This window comes from Bos javanicus, chromosome 5 (assembly GCF_032452875.1).
Source record: "Bos javanicus breed banteng chromosome 5, ARS-OSU_banteng_1.0, whole genome shotgun sequence".
Classification (NCBI taxonomy): Eukaryota; Metazoa; Chordata; class Mammalia; order Artiodactyla; family Bovidae; genus Bos; species Bos javanicus.
In genome coordinates this window covers 30254034-30278731 of record NC_083872.1, presented here as the reverse complement: position 1 = coordinate 30278731, position 24698 = coordinate 30254034, and the positions used below count along the sequence as shown (strand labels likewise).

Genomic DNA, 24698 nt, shown 5'->3' with positions numbered 1-24698 from the left:
TACCAGTCTGTAGTCTGTCTTTCGGAGTAGGCAATGGCACCCCACTCCAGAATTCTTGCCTGGAGAATCCCAGGGATGGGGGAGCCTGGTGGGCTGCCGTCTGTGGGGTCGCACAGAGTCGGACACGACTGAAGTGACTTAGCAGTAGCAGCAGCAGCAGTCTTTAGATCAGTGATAATCATATGAACAGCTACTATGACAGCTCTCTGAGCTCTTCTATAACAGCAGATACTATTAACACCACAGATTTTAGTATTCCAAGTGTTCTAAAAACCAAACACTCCCTCTGGAGGTCCAACCACACCTCCAGAGATGGCTAGTTTGGTCTGGCTTACCTAAGCTTGCTGTTGCAATAGGAACAACGGAAGCAGCTGATGTGAAACACCTGCTGGTTGGCCAAGAGACGCTCCATCGAGTAGACTGTTTTCTGACATTCCACACAGGTCTCTCTTGCGGGTGCCTGAAACTTCTAGGAAAAGGTAAAGGACAACTTCAGCTAGCTAAGGCATCGAGAAGTTAGTACTCTGCTGAGGTGGGCCCCGGGATTTACTTTGTTATCTGTGGGCTCCCTTACCTGGTCTGTCAATTCTCAGAGGAACACTAAGCCTGCTCTAGTTCTATCAGTTGACTCTTTAAAGCCTTAGGCTCTCCGGAATTCCTTACCCAGACTGTCTGGCTGCTCTAAGTGCAGCAGCCACTGAGGATGAGTGGATCTAGGGCCGGATTGCAGAGCAAGGCTTAGACCAACCACCACACACACATGAGTGCACACAAGATGGTTCTGCAGACAGGAAATTAGGAGAAAATGTCATCACACACAGAAGAAAGACAATTGTTTAAGTGCTAAATAGAAGCAGGACAGACTTGTTAAAGAACAGTTTCTGAAGGGGTTAACTTTCAAGGAGAGAAAGAGCATTTGGCTTTGGGAAGTAGGAAAAGGCAGTGGTTTTTAAAAATTTATTTACTTAAAAAAAGTGTACTTTATTTACAATGTTGTGCCAATCTCTGCCATATAGCAAACTCAGTTATATACACATAGACATTTCTTTTTTGTATATATTTGGAAAAGATACTTGGATAAAGCAACTATCAGTCCCTTCTGCTTATAATCTTGACTTACTCGATCCACTAGACATATTTTTAAATAAAGCAAAATGGACACATAAAATGGAACATTTTAAAAGAGACACAAACTATTTTGTTAGAACAACAGAAAAAAGCACAGCCCAATAAAACTATAGGTTCCATAATCTTTTTTTTTTCTTTTTTTTCCATAATCTTTTTAAAAAACCAAAAGGAGAATAAAACTAATGTACTGGGGCAGGGTGGGAGGAGTCATAATAGGGAACTCATGAACTGTGTGTTTGTAGTGTGGAATACGGGCAGGGTAAGCACAGCTGCTGCTGGTAAACTTAATCCTAAACTACATAAGGGCTTCCCAGGTGGCTCAGTAGGAAAGAATCCACTTGCCAACGAAGGAGATGCGGGCTCGATCCCTAGGTTGGGAAGATCCCCTGGAGAAGGAAGTGGCAACCCACTATAGAATTCTTGCCTGGGAAATCCCATGGACAGAGGAGCCTAGTGGGCTACAGTCCACGCGGTCGCAAAGAGTCGGACCCTAGTGAGAGACTGAACACACACAAACTGTGTAGTGTATTCTAGCGCTGATGAACACTAGAGTTCCAAAACTGTAAGTCTTACACGATAAGAAGTAGTTGCATGGCCACTAGGGCTGGGGGTAAGAAGTCTCTAGCTTTGTGTGATCCTTGACTTGTCCCAGTAGAAACACCTCAACTATTAATAATAAAGGTAGGAGCAATTTGGTTAAGGTGGTCTGGAAGCTCTCTCAGGCAGGTTGGTGGCCCCTTTGCCACCAGGACCAGGATGGTGGCAAATAATACAACTTAGTCCCAAAGCTCAAGGCCTGAATGGTTAAAGTAAGCCTAAAATAAAACAGCTTAAGATAGAATTTTAATTTAAAAAGTCTGAGAATAGACCCATAAAAAAATTCAGACTGCTGGCTCACTTGCCACATGATTCACAAAGAGGTAAAGCAAAAATAGGAATGGTTGCCAAGCAGATTTCGACAGGAAATGAGAGCAGAAAATGGGCAGAGGAGTAAAGGTTAAGATCCATAAAAGGGAGTTTAATAAAATTGGTGGTAAACTCCCAAATAGCACCAAAGGATTTAAAAATGAGGGGGGGGTGTGCTGAGTGTTAACAGCAGGCTCTCCATTCCTAGGGTTCCAATCAAAAAGAAAAACTTAAAGACCACAGCTACAACTCAGTTTACCAAACTGAGGAATTTAAATATGATCAAATGTTACTGTATTGAATGCTGTTGGCAGATATTAGGGCATTATTTGGAGTTCAGAAATGTTTCCTTCTTCTTTTTTTTAATTTTATTGAAGTATAGTTGATTTACAATGCTGTGTTAGTTTCTGGTATACAGCTTAGTGATTCAGTTATATATGTATATTCTTTTCATTTTTTTTTCCATTATGGTTTACTACAGGATATTGAGCATATTTCCCAGTGCTATATGGTAGGATCTTGATGTAGAATTGGTTTTTCTTTATTTCTTTCCTTTTTTTTTGGCTGTGCTGCATGGTTTGTGGGATTTTGGTTCCCAGACAGGGATTGAATGCAGGTCTTCAGCAGAGAGAACTTAGTGTCCTAACCACTGGACTGCTAGGAAATTCCCAAATTGTTTTTTCTTATATCGACAATTCTAACTAGACAGGACCTAAGTGGAGATGTCCTTGCATAATTTAATTAGGTTTCTCTAAAAGGACTAGGTCCTTGCCTAGCAAGCAGGAAATATTAAAAGACAATAAAATTTGGGTATAATAATACAATTAAAGCCTGTACAAATCACAATTCAGACAATGTAAAAGTAATAGGCCCAATGTATTTACTTATCAGTGAAAATCTTTTTCAGCTCTAGGATGAATGCTGTATTTTTAACACTTAGGAGAATACGTGTTCATTCTGGTTGGTAAAGGCAGAGCAGGAGACAGAACTTTCCCATGGCAGAAGAGGAAATGGGTATTATTCTGCTAAAGGGGATTGGAGGCCTACAGAGCACACGTCTGTTTTACACACACACATGGAAAAACATACAGTAGAAGGGTGCAGCCCAGAATAGAAAGCTGTAAGTTGAGCTCACATTAGGAGGAAAGTGGAAGGCAGGAGCAGAAATTAGGTACCAGGAGCAGGAAGCAGAAGCTGGAAGAGACAAACAGGAACCTTCAGTGAATACAAAGCATTCGGTGTGCCCTGGAGTGCTTTTTACTGCAGCTGAACTGAAGCTCAGATACAGACTCAGATCCAAGAATAAGACCACGTTTTCTTTCTTTACCAAGTAATGCTGCTAATCGTGGTAATATCAGCTCACTCATATCCACCTGAGGTTAGATCAGAGTACCAGCTCAGGAGAGAGAGTTTTCCGAGCCTTCACCCACACAAGGAGTGTTTCATGAACAATTCTTCACTGTCTTCCTACCTCCCACACCTGACTCACATTTGCTCTCTCTTGATTAGAGCCTTCACTCACAAGTGAAAAGGCATTCCTCTCCTTAACATCAAATCAATAAATTGCTAGCTCAAACATCTGACTAACCACAAGCTTCTAACTAGCCAGACCTACCAGATTCCCATTATTCTTATCCCTTTTTCACATACACCCTTTTCAATATTATTTAAGGTTTATGCGGCAGCTGCCCAAGAGCCCCTAAAGTATTATAAAGACAAGAGGAGCCCAACATGGCAATATGCCAAGTCAGAGTGGCTGCGGCTGTGCCTTCCCTTTATTTCCTCTGTCCTGGGCTCTCAGCCACTTTTCTGCAATTGCCCCCGTGTCTATTCAGACAACAGGAAGCATAGTCAGTGCCCAAAAATCTCTACCATTATGGTAGGCCTGGCATACATCCTGCCCATGCCTTCATGGCATGCTCGAACTTGGCACAGCCACATTTGAAACACTGCCAGTAATAGAATGTTAGACATTTTTTAATCTTCATATTTTTTGCAGTTCATAAGATGCTTTGTCATCTTCCCTCCCTCACCATTTTTCACACTAAAGCACCATGATATCAGGTGCCTTATCAAAGCTTGCACAGTCAATAATAACAGAATTAAAATTAAAACTCAGAATTCTTGACTAACAGATCGAGAGAGTATTTTCTAAATTGTCCTGGAATAAATTTCCATAACTAAAGGAAATCCTTTGGGGAAGAGAGCAGATGCTAACCCAATTGAAAATGATTTCACCACTGCATTTTGAATGAACAAGTCTTCACTTTGTTTCAAATTAAAATATGTAGATAATATCTCAGGGATAGTCAGGAGTGAATGAGGTAATATATAAATAATTGATGTCCCTAAACACCGTCATGTCTTTCCCATCTGAGGGATGTTATAGGCCTTCTGTTGATCAGCATCTACTTAAAACATTTTTTCCAATAAATTTTTATGACTTAATCTACATTATTTTGCTCTCTTGTCTTACATATATTTTTTAGTTCGATGAAGGCCCCAGTTGGGGTATATGTCTGTGTGTGGGCAGCAGCTGGCCATACGTGGTAAAGCTAACTAGCCTTTAGACATAGTGAAATCAGAAGAAAATTCTGTACTAATGTCAGTCCTCCATGCCTCAGATAGAACACTATAAAAAGCCTTTCATTTCCTCCTTCCAATTTGTGTAAAATACCTGGGTAATTAAACTGAAACCCCCACCATACAGTAAATGTCTGGGCTGGCTCTGGCTTTAACCCTTCTGCTCGCTCTCCATGAAATTCTTTGTGAAAACATTTTGGAGATACTCACACCTTACATAGGTTACTCTACATGTAGAGGAAACATTAGTGCTCTGAGAAAGCAGTAACGATGTAGGTAGTCAGAAAAGAATCTAGATGCCCTGCTAGCATAATTCTGAAAGATTTGCAAAACAGCATAAAACCTCCATGAAGGAAGGGACAGGTACAAAGGGTACAGCCTCTCATTCAGGCTGCTGTGCTTTCTTTCCACATCCAATAGCAGGACAAGCCTCGGGTCCTGGGGCGGGGCTATCCCAGACCAGTAGATGTTCCTAGGGCCAGTCACATCTCCTTCCTTATCCTCCCTCTAGGAACATTTAGGGAATAACTTTTCAGTGGGAGAACATAAAGCTTAAGAGGCCTCTGGGTCTCTTGAGTTGAAAGGTCTGATCCTTCTCACAGGGTCTACTGAGCTCTAGACCCAGAACACCTATTTTTTGAAGGGAACCTGCTATTTAAACTTCTTTACTGCCAAGTCTCATCAACTGAACTGTCTGGCCAGTGTTCAAAAATAGACAAAATCCTTACTTTAAAAGACTAATATCATCTGTGGGGTTTTTTTGTTTTATTTTACCTTATTAAGCTAAAATTTGAAATGGATTGAGTCTTTGCCTTAGATGTCCTATTTTCAATAACAGGCACTACTAGGCAGCATGTTTTCCAGGATGTGGGGGACCCAAAATCTATTCTGAGTGAACATATTTATTCTTAGCTGTATGTAATTTCCCAGTGGAGAAGAAACTTCTCTGTTGCATGGTCTACAGCCACGAGACCAGTTATGTCAGCAGGTTTTCCTGGAAATGCTAAAGTATCTACATACTTGCCTGCAGAATGTAAAGGGAAACTCTGAGGAAGAGAAAAAAAGTAGTCCTTAAATAAAAGTGGAGATGTGATTGGGTACAACCCCGAGCTCTGTGTACACCATAACCATTTAAGCAAACACAGGCGGTCAGGCCAGTTTACTCCAGTCAAAACCTGAGGTGTATGTCTGGCGCAAACTTATTCTAGTGCTGAGTGCCCAGAGCCAAAGAGGCAGGCGTGGTACAGAGGGAGCTTTATCTCCGTCTCCTCTCTCTGGTGTGCCAGGAAGACCTTAGTGAGGTGCATCTCTTTGCACATGGCTCATCAGCTCAGATCCTGGAGTATGAATAAGGAGGGGTCTCAAAGGTCCAACCCAGGACCAGGAGGTCTGGTCTTGTAGCTGAGGGAGGGAAGCAAGACTGGACTGAGAATTCAGACACACTCGAGAACAGATTTTAGTTCTTAGATCAGCTGCAGAATCCCCCTAGTCCCTCAGGCACACGGAATCCATGGCCAAGTCAGCTTTGCTGTTCTTGGTCCAGAACCACAACCCAAGGACTCACATCTGGGCAGGATTGCTGCTGGAGAGGAAATTAACCCTGTGGCATTTGCTACTTTGTTGGACTCCAGATACTGGAAAAAAGAAAAGTGCTGATGGCAGCATGAGCAGAGCTTTGAGGCCAGAAGATAGGGTCACGCTAAGGACATGCAGATCCCGTCATGCAGCTCAGTTCTTTCTTCCTAGTTCACTTGCTTTCTCTTGTTACTTTCTTCATTTCTTGTTCCTTTCAATAAATCTTACTTTGCTCATGTCTCTGCTTCCTTTAAAATCTTATGTTTACCATCTTCCCCCACCCCCACCCCACCCTCTTTTTCAATCTAACCTTTAAATCCTGGATTATCCTTACCTCCCTTTGTTTCAAACCCACACCTCTGTCTTCCTCTCTTCATCCTTTCTGTGCACTAGAACTTTCATCAAGAGACCAATCATGCCCACAGTTGAGAGACAGAAACATGGCAGATGCATGCAGAAGTTGAGGCAGTACAAATCACCTTGAAACTAATTCTACCCACTGAGTTTCTCTTAAATGTTAAAGCCTTTGAAACAAACCTTGGCTACTTAAGAGACCACCACAGGGGGAAGACGCTAAAGAAGTATAGGTATGTTTGGTTATTAATCCAAGTGGTAAATCAGCATGGCATTAGCAAAGCATTCAATAAAAACAAGTCAGGTGAACAGCCTAAAAGAGAGGCTGGATATATATTTTTTTACCTTTGTTTATTTTTATGGGAATATTTACTTGTTCATAGAAAGGGAAAAGACTGCTTTTAAAAATTAGTGAATAAAAAGGAGACCATAGATTGAGTAGCCTAGTAAAATTTTCCTAGGGTACAAACATTTTACATATTCCTTAATATCTAGTATTATAACCAAGTGTAAATGTTACTTGAATGCCCATTTGTAGAGCAAATGGACTGGCCAAACCCTGCTGAAATGTACACATTCTTTCTTTAAATGCACTGACTACCAATCATGTTATGGTTAAGTTCTTCAGACCAGGGAGCCACTATCTTTAAGCTAACATTGTACATTCCCATCCAATGGGCTGATTTTAATTTAACAGATTTTTTGTATTGCTCATTTTATAGGTTTTTACTCATTCATAGATTTAAGAATTTGGACTTAACAAGAAAATAAATCGGGTTATTTTCTTTCACTTTGGGTTTTCTTTCAGGAGCTTTCCAGATTCCAGACAGAGAAATATTAATGAGCCCCATCATGCCTGGCTCAAATGCCTAAGAAAACGTGGCAAGATTTTCAAGAAAAGTGACTGGTTCAAGTGTGCTCTTATTTGGCATTTTTGTCCCCAGGAAAGCCACAACAGGTTATAACGAACACAATGATAAAAGGTGCAATGAGCATTACTAGTAAACCAGTGTCTACAGGCTCCAAGAGAAATCACCATCATACCTTCACTGCTTTGGGAGGAGAACTTTCAGAAAGGCTGGAGGCTCTGGCATCTGGACTTAATGGCTTGGGATGCACAGGCTGCTGGACCTCACTCTTGACCTGGGAGTTACCTGCTTGAGTTACAGAAGGAAGACATTTCATGGTATCTCAAGAGAAGTATCAGAAAAGGTTCTTCCCCAAAGCCAAGTTTAGGCACCTCCACTATCGACAGGTCCTTTCAACATCAGGAAAAACAAAAAACACTGCTTTTCCATTGAAGAATATTCTAATACTAAAAGCTATGCTGTTAGATTCTCTCATAAATTGGGGTGTCAACGCAGAGGGTTTCTCATCCTTTGCCACACGCAGCTGAACCCAAACCACCCTACAGAAGGAAACTTCTGCCCTGTAGCATTTGTCATTTTTAAAGGCTGCTTGTAGGCTTTGATGGCTTTTTGGCAGTTAGCACTCCCAATAACTCCTTCTGGGGTGTTCCAACTGAATTTGGGAAAATGGGGGAATGTGTGGGCAGAAATTTCAAAACACATGCTCATGTATATGTGTGTATATAATTTGATACCATCTTCTTGGTCAGTCCTACAGCAAATATCCATGGATGAAGATTATGGGAAAAGGCTCCATAAAATTTTTTTCATAGTCATTGACATGTCACTTACGTAAGTTAATTTCCTGCCAGTATATTCATTGTGTGGAAAACTCAGAAGAGGCACAGAGAAGTCATTCACGCAGTTACTAAGGAACCATAAAAGAATTCCCTAAAATCTAGAGTTATGTCAACAAAGTATTGAAAGATTAAGGCTTACTTTTCAAAAAAATGTTTTCAAACCTAGTCAAAACTCAGAAAAATTTCTAGTCCAAGCAAAATGATTGCAAATGGAATGTTCTTGGATTCAAGCACCAAGAGTTTTTCTGAAATTTTAAGGCAGGGTTTACTAGAGATCTGTTTAGCAAATACTTCTGCTTTTCGCTGAGTTTTCAATGTTTAGTGAGTTATTAACCTGAGGAAAAGCTAGAAATCTATATATATTAAAAAACTAATACAGTGAACATTGGAATCAAAAGTGGACACAGTTAATTAAAAAACAAAGATTTATGTCTTTGGGAAAAGAGGCTCAAAATGATTTCAAAGTAGGATGAAAAGGTGATCAAATTCAGCACCAACAGGAAAGATTTAGCCAGAGGGCGAATTATAGTACATATTTATATAGATATAATAAGAAAAGGGTATTTTTAAAAGGTTACTCAAATACCAATTCTTATCCCCTGTAAATGAATAAAGTCCTTTTTGGCCAAACTTCTATTAAAATGAAACTTCAAAATTATGGTTTTTACAGCATTAACCCTGAAAAGGTTTGGTACAAAAGACAGGGTAAGTTCAGTGAGAGAAGCATAAAAAATATTCAGTTTGCCACAAGTTAATCATATTTCATTGAATTTAACATGTTTCTTTGCCATGGGATGTGTGAAAGGTACCCAGTCACCAGTCCTTAAAACCAAGTGAAAGATCTAATCAGCTGCATTACTGGATTTAATATGTTACATATTCTCAGAGCTGACAGAACTGGGGACAAGCCGCCATCCCACCCCACCTCCCACCCCCGCCCCGCAACCAAACAGGGGCAAGAGAACAAGACCCTCACCCTCCAGACCTAAGAACAAACACTTACGGGAATCATCTTCAGCAAGGGTGGAATGGGCTGCCAGGCTATTCTCAGATGCAGAAACCTACAAAAAAAGGCAGGGGGATTAAGAATCACATTAAAAATAACAGAGCAAACTGCTGTTAATGCCATAAAAACCTGCTGACTCCAGTCAGTCACCGGCTGCCTGGGGGGAAATAACGGGCCCCAGAACAGCTGAGCATTTAAACAAGAGGCAGCAAAATGTCTTTTACGAGGATATTAACATGCCTCTCAATTACAGAGTTACGTGAATAACAGACTGCAAGCAACTGCCAAAAGTGTGCATTATCTTCCTTTATAAAAGAACTTCTAAATATATCTTTCTACTCTCAAAAAAAAAAAAAAAAGAGGGAAAGTAGGGTGCGAAACAAAACCTTCTATCAGGGAGGGCAAAGCTCCTCACCAAAAACCACAACTCCTATAACTGTAACTCACTCCAAGGCAAGATAAAGTCTTTACATACAGGAACTATTATTCTTTCATTTTCCTAACTCCTTATTTCCCAACCAAACATTCTGCTGAAAAAAGCTTGCTAGTACAGAAGACCTTCTGATAACTATTAAACAAATTTATCTATAACGACCCTTTGGTATTATCTTCAAGGTTAGTTTCCCTTGTTTAATTCCAGTCTTAAAATGGTAGTGTTTAACAAGATAGCAGATCTTAGGTGTGGGTGATTACTTTTCCCATTAGCCATCAAATTTAAATAAAAGAGCTTTCTACCAGCTCACTCGTCCCTTCTCCTGTCCCCTAGTCCTTCAGTATATCTTCCTCCACATTCAAAATCATGAAGGGTCATCAAATGATCCAACATGCACTCTTCATGGAATATTCTTTCATTCAGATGCCAGGGATTTTATGGGTGATGCTGAGTGTTTATATCAGGATGTCTAATGTACTGAATAAATTTACAATGGAGATTAAGTTGTTAGCTGACTGCACGTGAATTTCAGCATGGTCAGTTTTTTCCCCTTTATTCTCTTTTCATTATAGGAGTTCTGACATGGTATAAAACAAACCAGTATAATAATAGTTAACACTGATGAAATGTTTACTGTGTTCCAGGTATTGGAATGACTACTTTAAATGTGTTATTTCATTTAATGATATGAAATAAATTTTCTGAAAGTAGTGCATGGCCACAAAAAGCTCTTCAATTCTTGCTTAATTAGTAGGGGCATCCATCCCAAGATGTCCTTTTCTCACCTCCAATTTGGACACCTTGAAGCTGCAGGGTAAGCTTAATCACAATTATGACATCACTGCACATACCCAACTAGATAACTTCACTACAGGAACAGCCAGGAGACAGCATGTGAGGTTTTGCTCAAACATTTCATTAAAGAAAAGTACAAATTCATTCACAAAAGGAGAAAGGGAAGACCAATACCTTGACAAAATTCTCTATTTCAGGCAACTTCACCCTGGCATTAATGTCCTTTTGTAACAAACCAAAGTTCAAATAGCTCTTAGGTGTTGGTTAACAAAAGCTAGGCAGCCAGCCAAAAGGATAGCTGAGGCTCTGAAAAATTTTACAAATTTTAAGGCATCCAAGGGTTCATGAACCTACAGTATATGCTTGAAGGCTATGTACTATCTTTATTTCTTCTATTCCCCAGCTACTCCCCAACTTGTGATTCAGTTGCACTGATGCCCTTTTAGACTGTAATTAAAATGTTCTGATCCTCTAGTTCAGCTCAGAGTTCCAGCTGCAAATCAACAAGACAATTAAGAAAGAAACATGAAAATAGAAATAGGGACAACTCAAGTACGATTATCCAGATGATTATTTTTCAAGTTATGCTCCACGACCAGATGGGAGGATTTCAATGCCGGATTTCATTTCTTAAATGTCTTTTTTTAGAGTATGTAAGAAAACTTTTTGTAAGACATAATCTCACACTTAAAAAATGGGAAAATCAGGCAAACTGATGCGAGAACTCACTAGAAACATTACATGAGACATGGAAATAGTGCCTCAGCTCACTGTGGTAAGGACGTTTTGTAATTTGATTATTTTATGATTACGAAAAGTATTTTGTCTGATTATTTCAAAATATATTTGAGATATGGTTTTATAAAATAAAGTGATTCAATTTTATAAAATAAAAACTCCTAAATTTTTTCCTGTTCTGTTCTTTGAGTCCATAAAGAAGGCAGAGTGCCAAAGAACTGATGCTTTTGAACTGTGGTGCTGGAGAAGACTCTTGAGAGTCCCTTGGACAGCAAGGAGATCAAACCAGTCAATCTTTAAGGAAATCAACCCTGAATACTCATTGGAAGAACTGATGCTGAAGTTGAAGTTCCAATACTTTGGCCACCTGATGCGAAGAGCCGACTCATTGGAAAAGACCCTGATGCTGGGAAAGATCGAAGGCATAGCAGAAGAGGGTAACAGAGGATGAGATGGCTGTATGGCATCACCAATGTAATGGACATGAACTTGGGCAAGTTCTGGGAGACAGTGACAGGGAAGCCTGGTGTGTAGCAGTCCACGGGGTTGCAGTCGGATATGACTTGGTGACTGAACAATTCTTTAAGTCAAATTTTGTGGCCATTAATCTGAGACCATTTTTCTGTATGCTTACTTTGGTCCAAGTATGTAGTATATCTCATGAGTTCCTGTTGGTATGCTGTCAATGTGTGTGTGCGTTGGTTGCTCAGTCATGTCTGACTCCTTGTGACCCCATGGGATTACAGCCAGCCAGGCTCCTCTATCCAATGCTGTCAATACATCTATTTTAAAGACCTATAGTCAAGTAAGTTTGAGAACTATTGCCCTTAACCCATTTTAATCATCTCTTCACCTTTTGTAGAATGGCCTCAAGGGTGTCAAAATGTGTAACAGAAACAATGATTATATGCCTATTAATCAATGTAATAGATTTGAAAGCTCTTTTTCCTCATCTAACTTAACACTTGATCATCATATTGAATGAAAGACCAAAGACCAAAGGTAATGGATTGTCAGAGGAAATGATAAATTCACCTGACATCTATCTTGTTGCTTACTCCAGCTAAGCCATGCATCTAACAATAAATGCATAAAACCTGATTTGCTTAAAATCTTCCCATGGCTTTCCTCTGCTGCAGGACTACACCCATACTTTTAAGGGTTTTTCAAGACCAGTCCTGACCCTCTCCCTTCATCTGTCTCTCACCATTGCCTATATGTACTTTATACTCTTGGTTGGGCTCTCTGGTTTCCAAACCTCTGTTGTGTCTGCCTGGAATACACTTGTTTTTTACAGTCAACTTTCCCCTTATTCACTTGGCCTATTTCCACACATCCTTCAAGATCTAGCTCAGATATCACCTTCTTGAGAAAGTCGGGGTAAGTGTCCTTAGTCCAAGATTCCATGGCCACACATAGCCTTTTCATAACACTTGTTTTGCTGTTTTATGATCGCCAACTTGTTGCACATCTCCCTCCTACTCTGTTAGCTTCCTTGCAGGTAAAAATCACATGGAATGATTTGTTCACATTTAGTTGTTGAGCTCTAACAACTTTAATGGCAGAAAGTGAAGAGGAACTAAAGAGCCTCTTGATGAAGGTGAAAGAGGAGAGTGAAAAAGCTGGCTTAAAACTCAACATTAAAAAAATAAAGATCATGGTATCCAGTCCTATCACTTCATGGCAAACAGATGAGGAAATAGTGGAAACAGTGTCAGATTTCATTTTCTTGGGCTCCAAAATCAATGTGGACAGTGACTGCAACCATGAAATTAAAAGATGCTTGCTCCTTGGAAGAAAAGCTATGACAAACCTAGACAGCGTATTAAAAAGCAGACATCACTTTGGTGACAAAGGTCCATATAGCCAAAGCTATAGTTTTTCCAGTCGTCATGTACGGATGTGAGAGTTGGACCATAAAGAAGGCTGAGTGCCGAAGAATTGATGCTTTTGAACTGTGGTGCTAGAGAAGACTCTTGAGAGTCCTTTGGACAGCAAGGAGATCAAACCAGTTCAGTCCTAAAGGAAATCAATCCTGAATATTCATTGGAAGGACTGATGCTGAAGCTGAAGCTCCAATACTTTGGTCACCTGATGTGAAGAAATGACTCATTGGAAAAGACCCTGATGCTGGGAAAGACTGAGGGCAAGAGGAGAAGGGGGTGACAGAGGATGAGATGGTTGGATGGCATCACCGACTCAATGGACATGAGTTTGAGCAAACTCCAGGAGATGGTGAAGGCAGGGAAGACTGGCATGCTACAGTTCATGGGGTCACAAAGAGTCAGACACGACTTAGTGACTGAAGAACAAGTTAAGTTCAGCATTGCCTTGCTTAGCGTAGTGCCTAGCTTTCAAAATACTCTGAAGTGAAAGAATGACATTTTCTTACATAAAATGTGTTAAATTAATAATATACAAATAACTTTGAAGATGATATCTCTATTCAAAATAGGTTTTTTAAAAAGTCACTTAAGCATTTGCTGAGCAAAAGAATTTTCCAATGAAGGTTCATTATTTGGTCAGCTATAAGTTGCACAGTTCTCCAACCAAAATTATGTGACCTGCAAAAAAGACAATCTGTCCTGGCAGCTGTTAGCAAATTCCCAGACACTCTACAGCCTAGAGTTATTTCTAATTTTAAGCAACTAATTTAGAACACATGCTTCCCTGGCAAATGGACATCAGGCTTTTCAACCCACCTTTTCTCCATCTGGGTAGGAGATGCAGACCTCAGGACCTGGGGGCACATTCTCCTTTTGCTCCAATTTATGAGTTTTGATTTCACCACCACTGGCTCTCAACTCATTCTACAAAATAAAAATAGTCTGTGAATTTTTTTTTTAAAGTCTCACAATTCTCTTCATAGCCATCTATTAAATAAACTTGGAATGCTAAAAAAGAAATTCTTTTCCAAGGCTTCAAGTCAAATCAACCCCCTAACTCTCAGAAGCAACACCCATTGACTTGTGAAATGACAAAAGCAGCTTTGTGGACACACACACCTCAGAGTTAAATATTTATACAACTAGTCCAAAACTTGATGCTCATTAGAACACAGACACATCAACACAGACACACACACCAACCCTCCCCCTCCCACCCTGCTGCCCAGCATACAATATTCTCGTGATTCACTCTTCTAGCAGCACAGCTTGTGGGAATGCAAAGCTGGTGAGTTTTATCAGAAAAGACCATTCTGGAGCAGGGGAAAGGAGGTGCCAAGTGCCAATAATTAAGAAAAGATACTGACCATATATATAAATGCCCGGCCTGGAAAGAAAGACAGGGATGATGCATATATATAAGAATTGAAATTATACTTAATGATACCGTAAAATAGCCTTTTGTTGTGAGACTTTCAAAAACATATTTTGGTGGTTTTTTTTTTTTTTTTTGCATAAAATTCATATAGTATACTAAAGACATACCTTATTCTAGTTCTCATAATAGAGCTTCAACATAAAAAAGCAGATGTGAGTCAGAAGGAGTGAGCAAAATCATATTTGTTTTCCTTGCAAAGAACACTTGAGGCAAAATATTAAATTCAACTTTATTACTAGATCCAAAATCAATACAGAGGTAGATGAAAATGGACATTTCCTACCTTTAGCCTACTAGTAATCTAATACCTTTCTTGTTCTTTGTGATTCTTCAGGTATAGGGCGAAAACAATCCATTTATGGCCACAAGGCCAATGAATGGAGTGTCAGTTGGACTGACTGTCTCAGGTGTGAATTCCAGATTAAGGCCCACAGCTCTGGCAGCTAACACTGCAGAACCAACCGTACAACAACCAGAAACTTATTCCTGATCTCGCCTCAAAGCCCAGCCCTCCCTGTAGCGGCCTAAGAAATTCTTTTGGGATGAGATAGAATGTGCTTTTACAAGAATTCCTTAAGGCTTTTCAACTCTTAAAATTTACAGAGCAGAAGAATCGCAATGTAGAAACTCTCATTAGGAGTTGAAAAAACAGTTACCAAACAGGTTTTTCCACTTAGAGAGTCACCTAGTCGGAATGTTTATAGCAGGAGGTCACTGAGAAGCAGCAAAATCCTGCAAGAGGGAATTAAGCTCCACAGATCATGTTTGCTGTATTTCCTGACCTGCCTTTTAAGAGAAGTCTACATTTGCTTATTTTTTCACACTCCCAATGAATAACAAGCCTGTGATGGTCTACTTCACTACTTATTTACACACATTATCTCTTCTTAAAACTGTAGTGAAAAATCAAGATGAGATTATTCACTGCCCAGAGACTTGGTCTACCAATAAATACTATTGGAAAAGGCATAAACTTCATCCTGTGGGGGAAAGAAGGGTCAGTTCCGAGAATACACACTGTGATTTCTAACAGACACTGGTTCAGTCTGCTTGGGAACAAATAAAATCTAATACTATTCTTCCAATTTTATTAGAAAATAATAATCAAGAGATTAATAATTTGTCATTTGAAATCTTAGAAGGAACAGATGTTTGAAAGATACAAATGTATGTGTACATGTGTATATATGCGTGTGTACTTATGAATAAATGGCATTTAAAAGGTAACTTCACATAAGCGGTTCTGTTGTGTCCTCCTGCCAGTTAAACCTAGGAAAGCATAACATGTAAAGATCCTCCATTGTATTAGAATACCACGTTTTTGTGCTTACAGAGTACCTCACCCTCCTATCATTTCTCCCTTTTTTTCTTATCCACTATTCTATTTCTTTAGAAAAGTATTACATCCTAGGAATTAAATATTAAGTGGATCATATGTTGTATGATTTCATTTACGTGAAAGGTCCAGACCCAGAAAATCCATAAAAACAGACAGTGGATTAGGGGTTGCTAGGGGATAAGGAAAGTGTAGAATTGGGAGTCACTGAACAGGGATGGGTTTCTTTTGGTGGTGATGGAGAAGTTTTAGAGTTAGACAGTGGTGATGATTGTACAACCTTGGGAATATATTAAAATTCACTGAATTGCATATTTTAAAATGGTGATTTTTATGTCAGGTGAATTATATATGAATAAAAATTGCAGAAAAATGTCCCATCCCACATTAATGTTGAATATATTCAATATTTCTCTCCAGTGTTCTCCCTTTCTCCTCTCAAAGACAAAAATAAGTGTTTATATTAAAACTAATAAAATACTACTTTTTTTTTTTTTGGCCACTATGCAGCTTGTGGGATCTTAGTTCCCGGACCAGAGATTGAACCTGGGTCCTTGGCAGTGAAAGCACTGAGTTTAACCACTGAACTGCTAGGGAACTCCCCCAAACACTACTTCTTTAACAACAAGATTAAGAAGAGACAGGAAAATTCTCAATGGTAATACTGATGGTAACATCACCAAAGAAAAGGTGGGTGGGGATAAGGCCTAAGAAAACAAAGTCAGAACATGGTAAGGATTAGAAATGAAGCTGCTGCCGCTGCCGCTGCTGCTAAGTCACTTCAGTCGTGTCTGACTCTGTGCGACCCCACAGACGGCAGCCCAACAGGCTCCGCCGTCCCTGGGATTCTCCAGGGAAGAATACTGGAGTGGGTTGCCATTTCCTTCTCCAATGCTTGAAAGTGAAAAGTGAAAGTGAAGTCGCTCAGTCCTGTCCAACTCTTCGCGACCCCATAGACTGTAGCCTACCAGGCTCCTCAGTCCATGGGATTCTCCAGGCAAGAGTACTGGAGTGGGTTGCCATTGCCTTCTCCACAAATGAAGCTAGGGTAGGATTTATGTGAAGAGAGAATGGCTGGATCCCAGGAAGGAGCCAGGGCTCACAGGTCAGGGTGTGGGAGACATTTCTAGTTCCCATGGTCAGTGACCATTTGCTAGATGAGTGAATGAATGAATGATGCCGAACACGTACTGTATAGCTCGAAGAACTGCTTTGCTTGGACACAGCTGCCTGGTACTTGGCCATTCGATCCTTTATGGAGGTTTCTGACAGGCGTGGAAATTCTAGATTTCGCCTACTCTCTCTTTTCTCCGAGTTGAGTGCTGAAGATGACAGCTGACCTGCAAGCATGCAAACAATATGCTTTATTAGAAAATAAATGTGATTTGAATGATTTCAAGATTCTAAATTTTAGGCTATTGTAGAATCAGCCTACTCTGTTTAAAAATAAAATTAAAAAAAAAAAAGATTAAAAAAATAAAGTAAAAAAAAAAAAAGAATACAAAGAAGGAAATCAGGATTGTAACTGTTATTTACAAGGCAACACTCACTCACTTTGCCAACATTAAGAGGAGACTGCTAACCATTATTGAGCGTTACATATTTTTAAATTTTGGATTTATTTAACATGTGAAAAAATTAGATCACAATGCCATTTTCATTTGTATTTCTTTGATTCCTAGGAGGCTGATGGTTTTCCTATATTAATTGATTTTATTTTTTCTTTTGTGAAGTGCCTGTATATGCCCCCTTCAAAACATAATAATTCCTCTCTCAAGGTGTTATGTTAGTATCAGCAATATAGGATAATCAGCAATCTTGACAGGGGATAATGTCCATCCATGGAAGCCCTCAGGTCCTAGACAACCATGGAGCCAAAACTGTTGGTAATGGTGCTTCCCTTACAATCCTGCAAAATGACACTCTGGTTAACACAGGTTACCACTGACAAAGATGAATTAAAAACACAGAGAAGCTATTTGGAGAGAGCAATCAGATTTGGGAATGACTTGTATATAACAGCCTTCCCTTTAATTTGTACCGCTCTTCCTTTAAAAGCATCAGCTTTGAGGTCAAAGGGTATTGCTACTAATGAGTACTTCCTAGAAAACTTTCCACACGTGGAACTCTCTGCTTACCTGGGCCTATTTCCAAGTCATCCAGAGAATAGCTATTTTCAGACATCTTCCTTCCACCTGCACTTCGGCTTTGGCCCCAAGGAATCTGAAAAACAAAAACCAGCAATAAGTTTTGCAGCAAGGATGGGAATTTTTTTTTTTTTTGAGGATGGGGAAATCTTGATGCAATGCTCAAAACGGAGGCCTGCAAATCTCCTTTAGAAGTAAAATACAGAAGAGATTGGATTTTATATTAGTTTTTATATACCACAGAATGTGTTTTTAGTGTTATAAATATCAAGCACTACATATTCACAGGTGCCCAGGGGAAAATAAGTAACTCTATATAGGTAATGCATTCTGCAAAAGATTTCTGCCTAACCACCTTAACCAGAAAGCCTCGGAATTTAACAGTCATTGGAATGGAATACTCATGTTTCAGATGAAAATGACATGTCTCTCCAAACTGTCAAGTCCTGATGGCAGTATCTGTGGTTGGCTTTCTCCATCCCAGTTTATCCCTGTTCTTGCTGACTGGTTCATGTCTTCATCATCTTTTTCCTGGACTACTGCGTGACCTTTCTAACTGGTTCCTCTGTCTTCCAATGAGGTATCTATGATGCTGCCATTATCCCAAGTAAAACAAAATAATTATCCCCAAACATAAATCTATGTTATTCTCTTATTCAAAATTCTTTAAGGATTCCTAATCACTCTGTGAATTAAATCTAAAGTGCTTAGTATGTCAGAGAAGATCAGTTCCAAATCTGGTCCCTTCTTACCCCCTGGGTATTCTCTTCCTCATCCTTTACTCTCCAGGAAAAGCAAATTGCTGGGAGGTCCCTGATATTGTAAATGAGTTCCCTCCACCTGGATTATGCTTATCCTTCCATTGTCCAGCAATGCCTGTTCCTTCAAGACTCGGTGTAAGCTAAGCTAGTGGTCCCCAACCTTTTTGGCACCACGGACTGATTTCATGGAAGACAATTTTTCCATGGACCAGGGGTTGGGGGGGATGGTTTCAGGATGATTCAAGTACATTACATTTATTGTGTACTTTATTTCTAATCTACTGTTGCCACTGATCTGATCGGTCCATAGCCCAGAGGTTGGTGCCCCCTGAGCTGAGCAAATTCCCTCTGATCTAATACCTCTCCTCCATAAATCTAAGTAGCCCTTCCTTTGTTCCCAAGGACGTGGTTCCCATCACAATGCTTATCAAATTGTTGCGCATTGCTATTCTGGACTGGAAGCTTATTGAGGGCACAGACAAGCTTTTATTTTTTAAACAGAAAAGTGAAAGGTACAGATCTTTTTAAAAATAAAGTATTCCTATGAGTCCCATAAATTACTACATTTATATCTCTCATACTTAGGGTAGGTCTATAAAGAAAATTCCAAATTATACTTTTAAGGCTGGAAAAGTAACTCAAGAGAAAGCCTGAATGTCAAAGGATGTTCCTAGACATAATACACAGAGAGTATGTTATGTTTATTCAGCTTGCAATGAGAGCCTTCAAGCAGATTCCTATCGAAATATCAATTTATTTCCAGATAACTTGATGTAGGAAAGATATCTGAAATCCAATATGACAGAACACAAGAGTAAAACATTTAGCAGCCTTCTGAATTCAACATTAGTAAATAATTATTAAACCTTTAAGTTCAGTGGACTAATCAAACAACAATAAAGTTTAAGACAGTGAACTATCCCTTTTTTAAGTCCCCCTGCTCCCCCTTGGTGGAGAAGGTGATGGCACCCCACTCCAGTACTCTTGCCTGGAAAATCCCATTGACGGAGGAGCCTGGTAGGCTGCAGTCCATGGGGTCGCTAAGAGTCTGGCACGACTGAGTGACTTCACTTTCACTTTTCACTTTCATGCATTGGAGAAGGAAATGGCAACCCACTCTAGCGTTCTTGCCTGGAGAATCCCAGGGACGGGGAGCCTGGTGGGCTGCTGTCTACGGGGTCGCACAGAGTCAGACACGACTGAAGCGACTTAGCAGCAGTCGCAGCTCCCCCTTGGAGATAGGAAATATGCCATGTCAGAAATCAGAGCCAAGGATTTGGTTTACTTATGTCCTACCAATAAGACTATCTCTTCTTGGGACTTCCATAGTGGTCCAGTGGTTCAGAATCCGCCTACCAATGCAGGGGACATGGGTTCGATTCCCGGTCTGGGAAGATCCCACATGCCACAAAACAACTAAGCCTTGTGAACCACAACGACTGAGCTCACACGCCTAGAACGTATGCTCTGCAAGAGGAGAAGCCAGCATGTGGCAAGGAAGGGTAGCCCCCGCTTGCTGGAACTAAAGAAAGCCATGGGCAGCAACAAAGACCCAGTGCAGCCAAAAATAAAATTAATTCATTATTTTAGAAAAAGAATATTGTTTCTTGCAAATTTAATATACATTTAATGTACTTCATCTCCAAGTCAGCTTTGCCATGTACATTATTTGTTGAATCTATTTTTTAAAAAAAAGCAATAGCAACTCTAACCTTGCCACATCGTACTCAGGTCAGCAGCACCATCAGTCACATCCACATGACTCCTATGATGCAAACATTCTTGTTCTGGGAGCAGCCCACCATTTGGAAATGAAGGTCATCAGCCAAAATGAAAAGATAAGTTTGGCAGAATACTCTTCATCCACATCTTTTTGTTTTTAAAACATTTTTCATTTGCAGAGAGTTAGAGTAAAGGAAATTCCAAAGATTTATTCCAAATGCTGCTGCACTGTAAGATGATCATTATAAAAACTAAAATTTTCAGGGCTCAAATAGGGAGAGAGCTTGGAAATATACTTAAAAAAAAAAAAAGGAAAAGGTTTTGCACTCTTAACACTGGAGCGATATTTCAAATATTTACATTCTGTCAAAGGTAAAGTTCAAGCCTAATTCCAAGAGTATGTGTTACACGTTGCAGCCTGCTAGGAGTTCAGTCTTCTGTCTGTGCTTGTAGCCACGTGGGACGTTCTGACACTAGTGTTATTGAGAGCAAGACCATTTAGAACCAGCATACATGCTGGGCTGGGTTCTTTGGTTTTAGATGCATAAAATCTCCCATCTTTTGCTACCTTTTAATTTAAATCTTTGGGTTAAATAAAGTAAGAGCCTTTCTCCCCCCTCACTCTCAAAAGTGAGTGAGGATGGTTCATCCTCATGAGGATATCAGTACTCTGAATTATTTTCTTTCAACTACTAAAAAAGTGAATATGCAAAGTCATTTGCTATTAGAGAAAAATAGAAAAACGTCCCTGGAAATCAAAGTTATTCTGACATGGGTTCTGAGGAGGAATACAACTTGGAGATAAGATGGCTTTTTAAAAATTTAAAACAAAATTTTTTGGCCACGCAGCATGTGGGATCTTAGTTCTCTGACCATGGATCAAACCTGCACCCCCTGCATTGGAAGCATGGAATCTTAACCCCTGGACCGCCAGGGAAGTCCATGGGATGGCTTTTAATGAGCTCCTAGGTGAAGCACTAAGCATTTCTTTCAATATCTTTCCACCTCCAAACCACTCAAAGAATGACAAGATCTCTATATATGAAATGAACACAATATTGCAAATCAACTACACTTAAAAATAAAAACCCAAACCCCAAGATCTCAAATGCATTTACTATTAATTTATGATCTTTATTTTACAAGTGGTCATCTGAGGTTCAGGAAGAAGGAGGAGTTTCCTCCAATATTTCTCAAGGAAAGTAAAGGAACACACACACACACACACACACACAAGAACTCTGATAGTGAAATACTCTTCTGTAACACATTTTTATCACATTTCACTCTCTTTTATTCACATGCCTGAGGGAGCCTTAATTGTCATACTCGGTTAAGAGAAGAGAGAAAAGGCAAGGCGCTTTAAGACTTTCTGGCATTTCCTCAATCTTGGCCTCACCCCACCCTACAAGTCCTCCTTTCTGTCAGATGACTGCAGTAACTCTCGTTAGTGTGACCACCCCTTAAATATTTTCTTTGAATCTATAAACCAAATGCATCCACATTTACCATTAAGAAAATAAGAGTCTGGGGCTTTTAGCCAGCAGTCTGTAGAATTTGTTTTCTCTGGAGTTTTCTTTAGAAATAAAGTTAGGCCCCAAATGTCAAATAAAAAGCAGGATTTCCTGTCCTGGGTACCCCTATTTTCAGGAAAAATTCTCTTTAAAACTTGATTCTCAAAATTTTATTGAGAGCTACTTCCTTCAACCTTTCAACTCTGACCTTCCTTCAGACTCTTTCATCCTTCCAGTCAACGGTGGAAGATGGACGCCTTTTAGGGAAAAATGGGAACTATGCATGGAGATTATAGGGTGTAGATAAAACCTGGACTTAATTTCTCAAAATACTGAGAGATAAACATTTCCTTCTTCAAGAGCTCTAGTAGAAAAAAAAAATAGCTCATTTAAGTAAAAGCTACACATAGAAGGAGCACTTGTCTCCAGAGGGATTTCTCTCTCTCTCTCTCTCTCTCTCTTTATAGAGAGAGAGAGAGAGAGACAGTTTTTTTTTCGGCCATGCCACGTAGCTTGTGGGTTCTAGTTTCCAACTAGAGTGAACGTGGGCCATGGCAGTGAAAGCCTCAAATGCTAACCCCTAGACCACCAGGGAACTCCCATATTTTGTATTTCTAAGTGTTCTACAAAAATTATGCATTTCTCTTATAATTAAAAAAAAGGAAAGGAAGGAGAGATAATACTTCATATTTATTAAATTAACATAAATATTTAAGAATGATAAAACCAAACGCTGATGAGGAACTGGTGAGGAATTGAATATGTCCTTAGATTGTGTTGCTGCTAAGTCACTTCAGTCGTGGCCGACTCTGTGTGACCCCATGGACGGCAGCCTACCAGGCTCCCCCGTCCCTGGGATTCTCCAGGCAAGAACACTGGAGTGGGTTGCCATTTCCTTCTCCAATGCATGAAAGTGTTAGCACTGTTAAATAATATAATCTTTGATAATAAGCTAAAAATATGCAAGAAGAATGTTCAATGAATTATGTCTTTTGACCATGGTAACACCATTCAATAATATGGCTCCCCTACCAACTAAAAATAAAATGTTTCTGCCAAGATGTTTAGAGCTTTTTAATTAGGCTGGAAAAGAATCTAATTACTGGGGAATGGTTAAAATGTATAATTAAATAACCTATTGCTGTGAAAGGATAACTACATGAACTAGGAAGGTACAAAGGAAGGTGTATATAAAAAAGACCAAACCAAAGATAAAGAACACAAAACAGAGCACACGGTACCTAAAACTATGTAAAATCTAGTTATGCAATGATAAAGATTTCACTGTGCACAACTGTGTGCACAATTGGTAAAGGTTACTCTTTTTTCAAAGATATTTGACTTTTTCTGGTTTACCCTGTGTATGATTGCTCATACGACTAATTTATATAAGAAAAACACACCTACCAAACCCACAGCCTTCTAAGTCAAGAGTTTTAGTACAGATCTCTTACATTCCAATGTACTTCTCTTCATTGCCCTGATGTCTTTTATTCAGTAAAAAGACTATAAAATGTAAAAAGAGGGACTTCCCCGGTGGTCCAGTGGTTAAGAATTCACCTGTCAATGCAGGGGACACAGGTTCCATTCCTGGTCCATGAAGATTCCACATGCAGTGGAGCCAAGAAAGCCCATGTGCCACAACTACTGAGCTGGTGTGCCTAGAGCCATGCTCTGCAACAAGAGGAGCCACTGCAATGAGAAGCCTGCACAGCACAAAGAGTAGACCCTGCTCACCGCAACTAGAGAAAGTCCCCGCACAGCAAAGGAGACCCAGGGCAGCCAAAAAGAATAAATACATAAATAATTTTTTTTAATGTAAAAAGAAGACAGATATGAGTTGAAGTCTTTGAGAAGACAGCTGTTAATATGTTTTAATTTTTTCCTGGTTTCCTTGGATTGCAAAAATATGTAAGGCCAGATGTTTTTATCCAATAAATAGCTACTATAACATCCATGAAGACAGTGTTTATGGCAGAAGTGGTGGTACTACACTATTTCAGTTTTTCTTCTGACATTAAGTAGCTACATGATACTGGGTCATTAAAAAAAAAAAAATCAGTTAATTTCTCTTATGTAAGCTGTTCCCATCTGTAAAACAGGGATTTTAATACCCTAACTGCCTGAGAACAAAGAGCTGAATTAAACAACCTTTTACAATCACTTATATCAATAGTTCTAGGATTTATGTCAACAATCTTGATAGGGATTTCTCACTCATTGTAATTCATCAATGAATTAGAAGGCTAGAGGAAATGATTAATAAATTCATCTGGATACACACCTGTGTTGCTTTATCCAAAAGTGAGTCCAATAGTATAAAGAAAAGGTAATTTTGGGGGACAAATGGTGTCTTTCTGGCCCCCCCAAACTCTAATGTAGCCAATATTGCTTAGAGAATGTTCCAGTCCTCTGATACTACTTTTCAACAAGTTTTATTTTAATGGAACTGAATAGAAACCAGTAAGTAGTTAACTGGCATGAAAGCAAGCAGAAAAGCGATGCCTGGTCTCTAACTGACACATCAAGGACAGCCACTTAGGATAACAAACAGATCAGGATTCCCTGACTGGCATTTCTATACCTGGATCTGTTACTATCTTACCACAAAAGACCAAAGATTTATTCAGAGGTACTAATTAAGGATAAATAAAATTTAATCTGTGCT

General features: G+C 39.5%; 1 protein-coding gene across 4 annotated transcripts in view; it reads right to left on the bottom strand.

Annotated features, from left to right (window-relative positions):
* Positions 1-24698, bottom strand: part of LIMA1 (LIM domain and actin binding 1) — a 92039-nt gene that overhangs the window by 4081 nt on the left and 63260 nt on the right. For 3 of the 4 annotated variants that reach the window (XM_061416134.1, XM_061416135.1, XM_061416138.1), the window contains exons 5-10: positions 18025-18109; positions 17078-17226; positions 13929-14036; positions 9258-9315; positions 7591-7703; positions 336-469 (exon numbers count right to left, since the gene is read on the bottom strand). In XM_061416134.1, the coding sequence (XP_061272118.1) occupies positions 336-469; positions 7591-7703; positions 9258-9315; positions 13929-14036; positions 17078-17226; positions 18025-18109 (647 nt within the window). The remainder of the gene's footprint in view (positions 1-335; positions 470-7590; positions 7704-9257; positions 9316-13928; positions 14037-17077; positions 17227-18024; positions 18110-24698) is intronic. The other variant, XM_061416136.1, reaches the window with a different exon arrangement.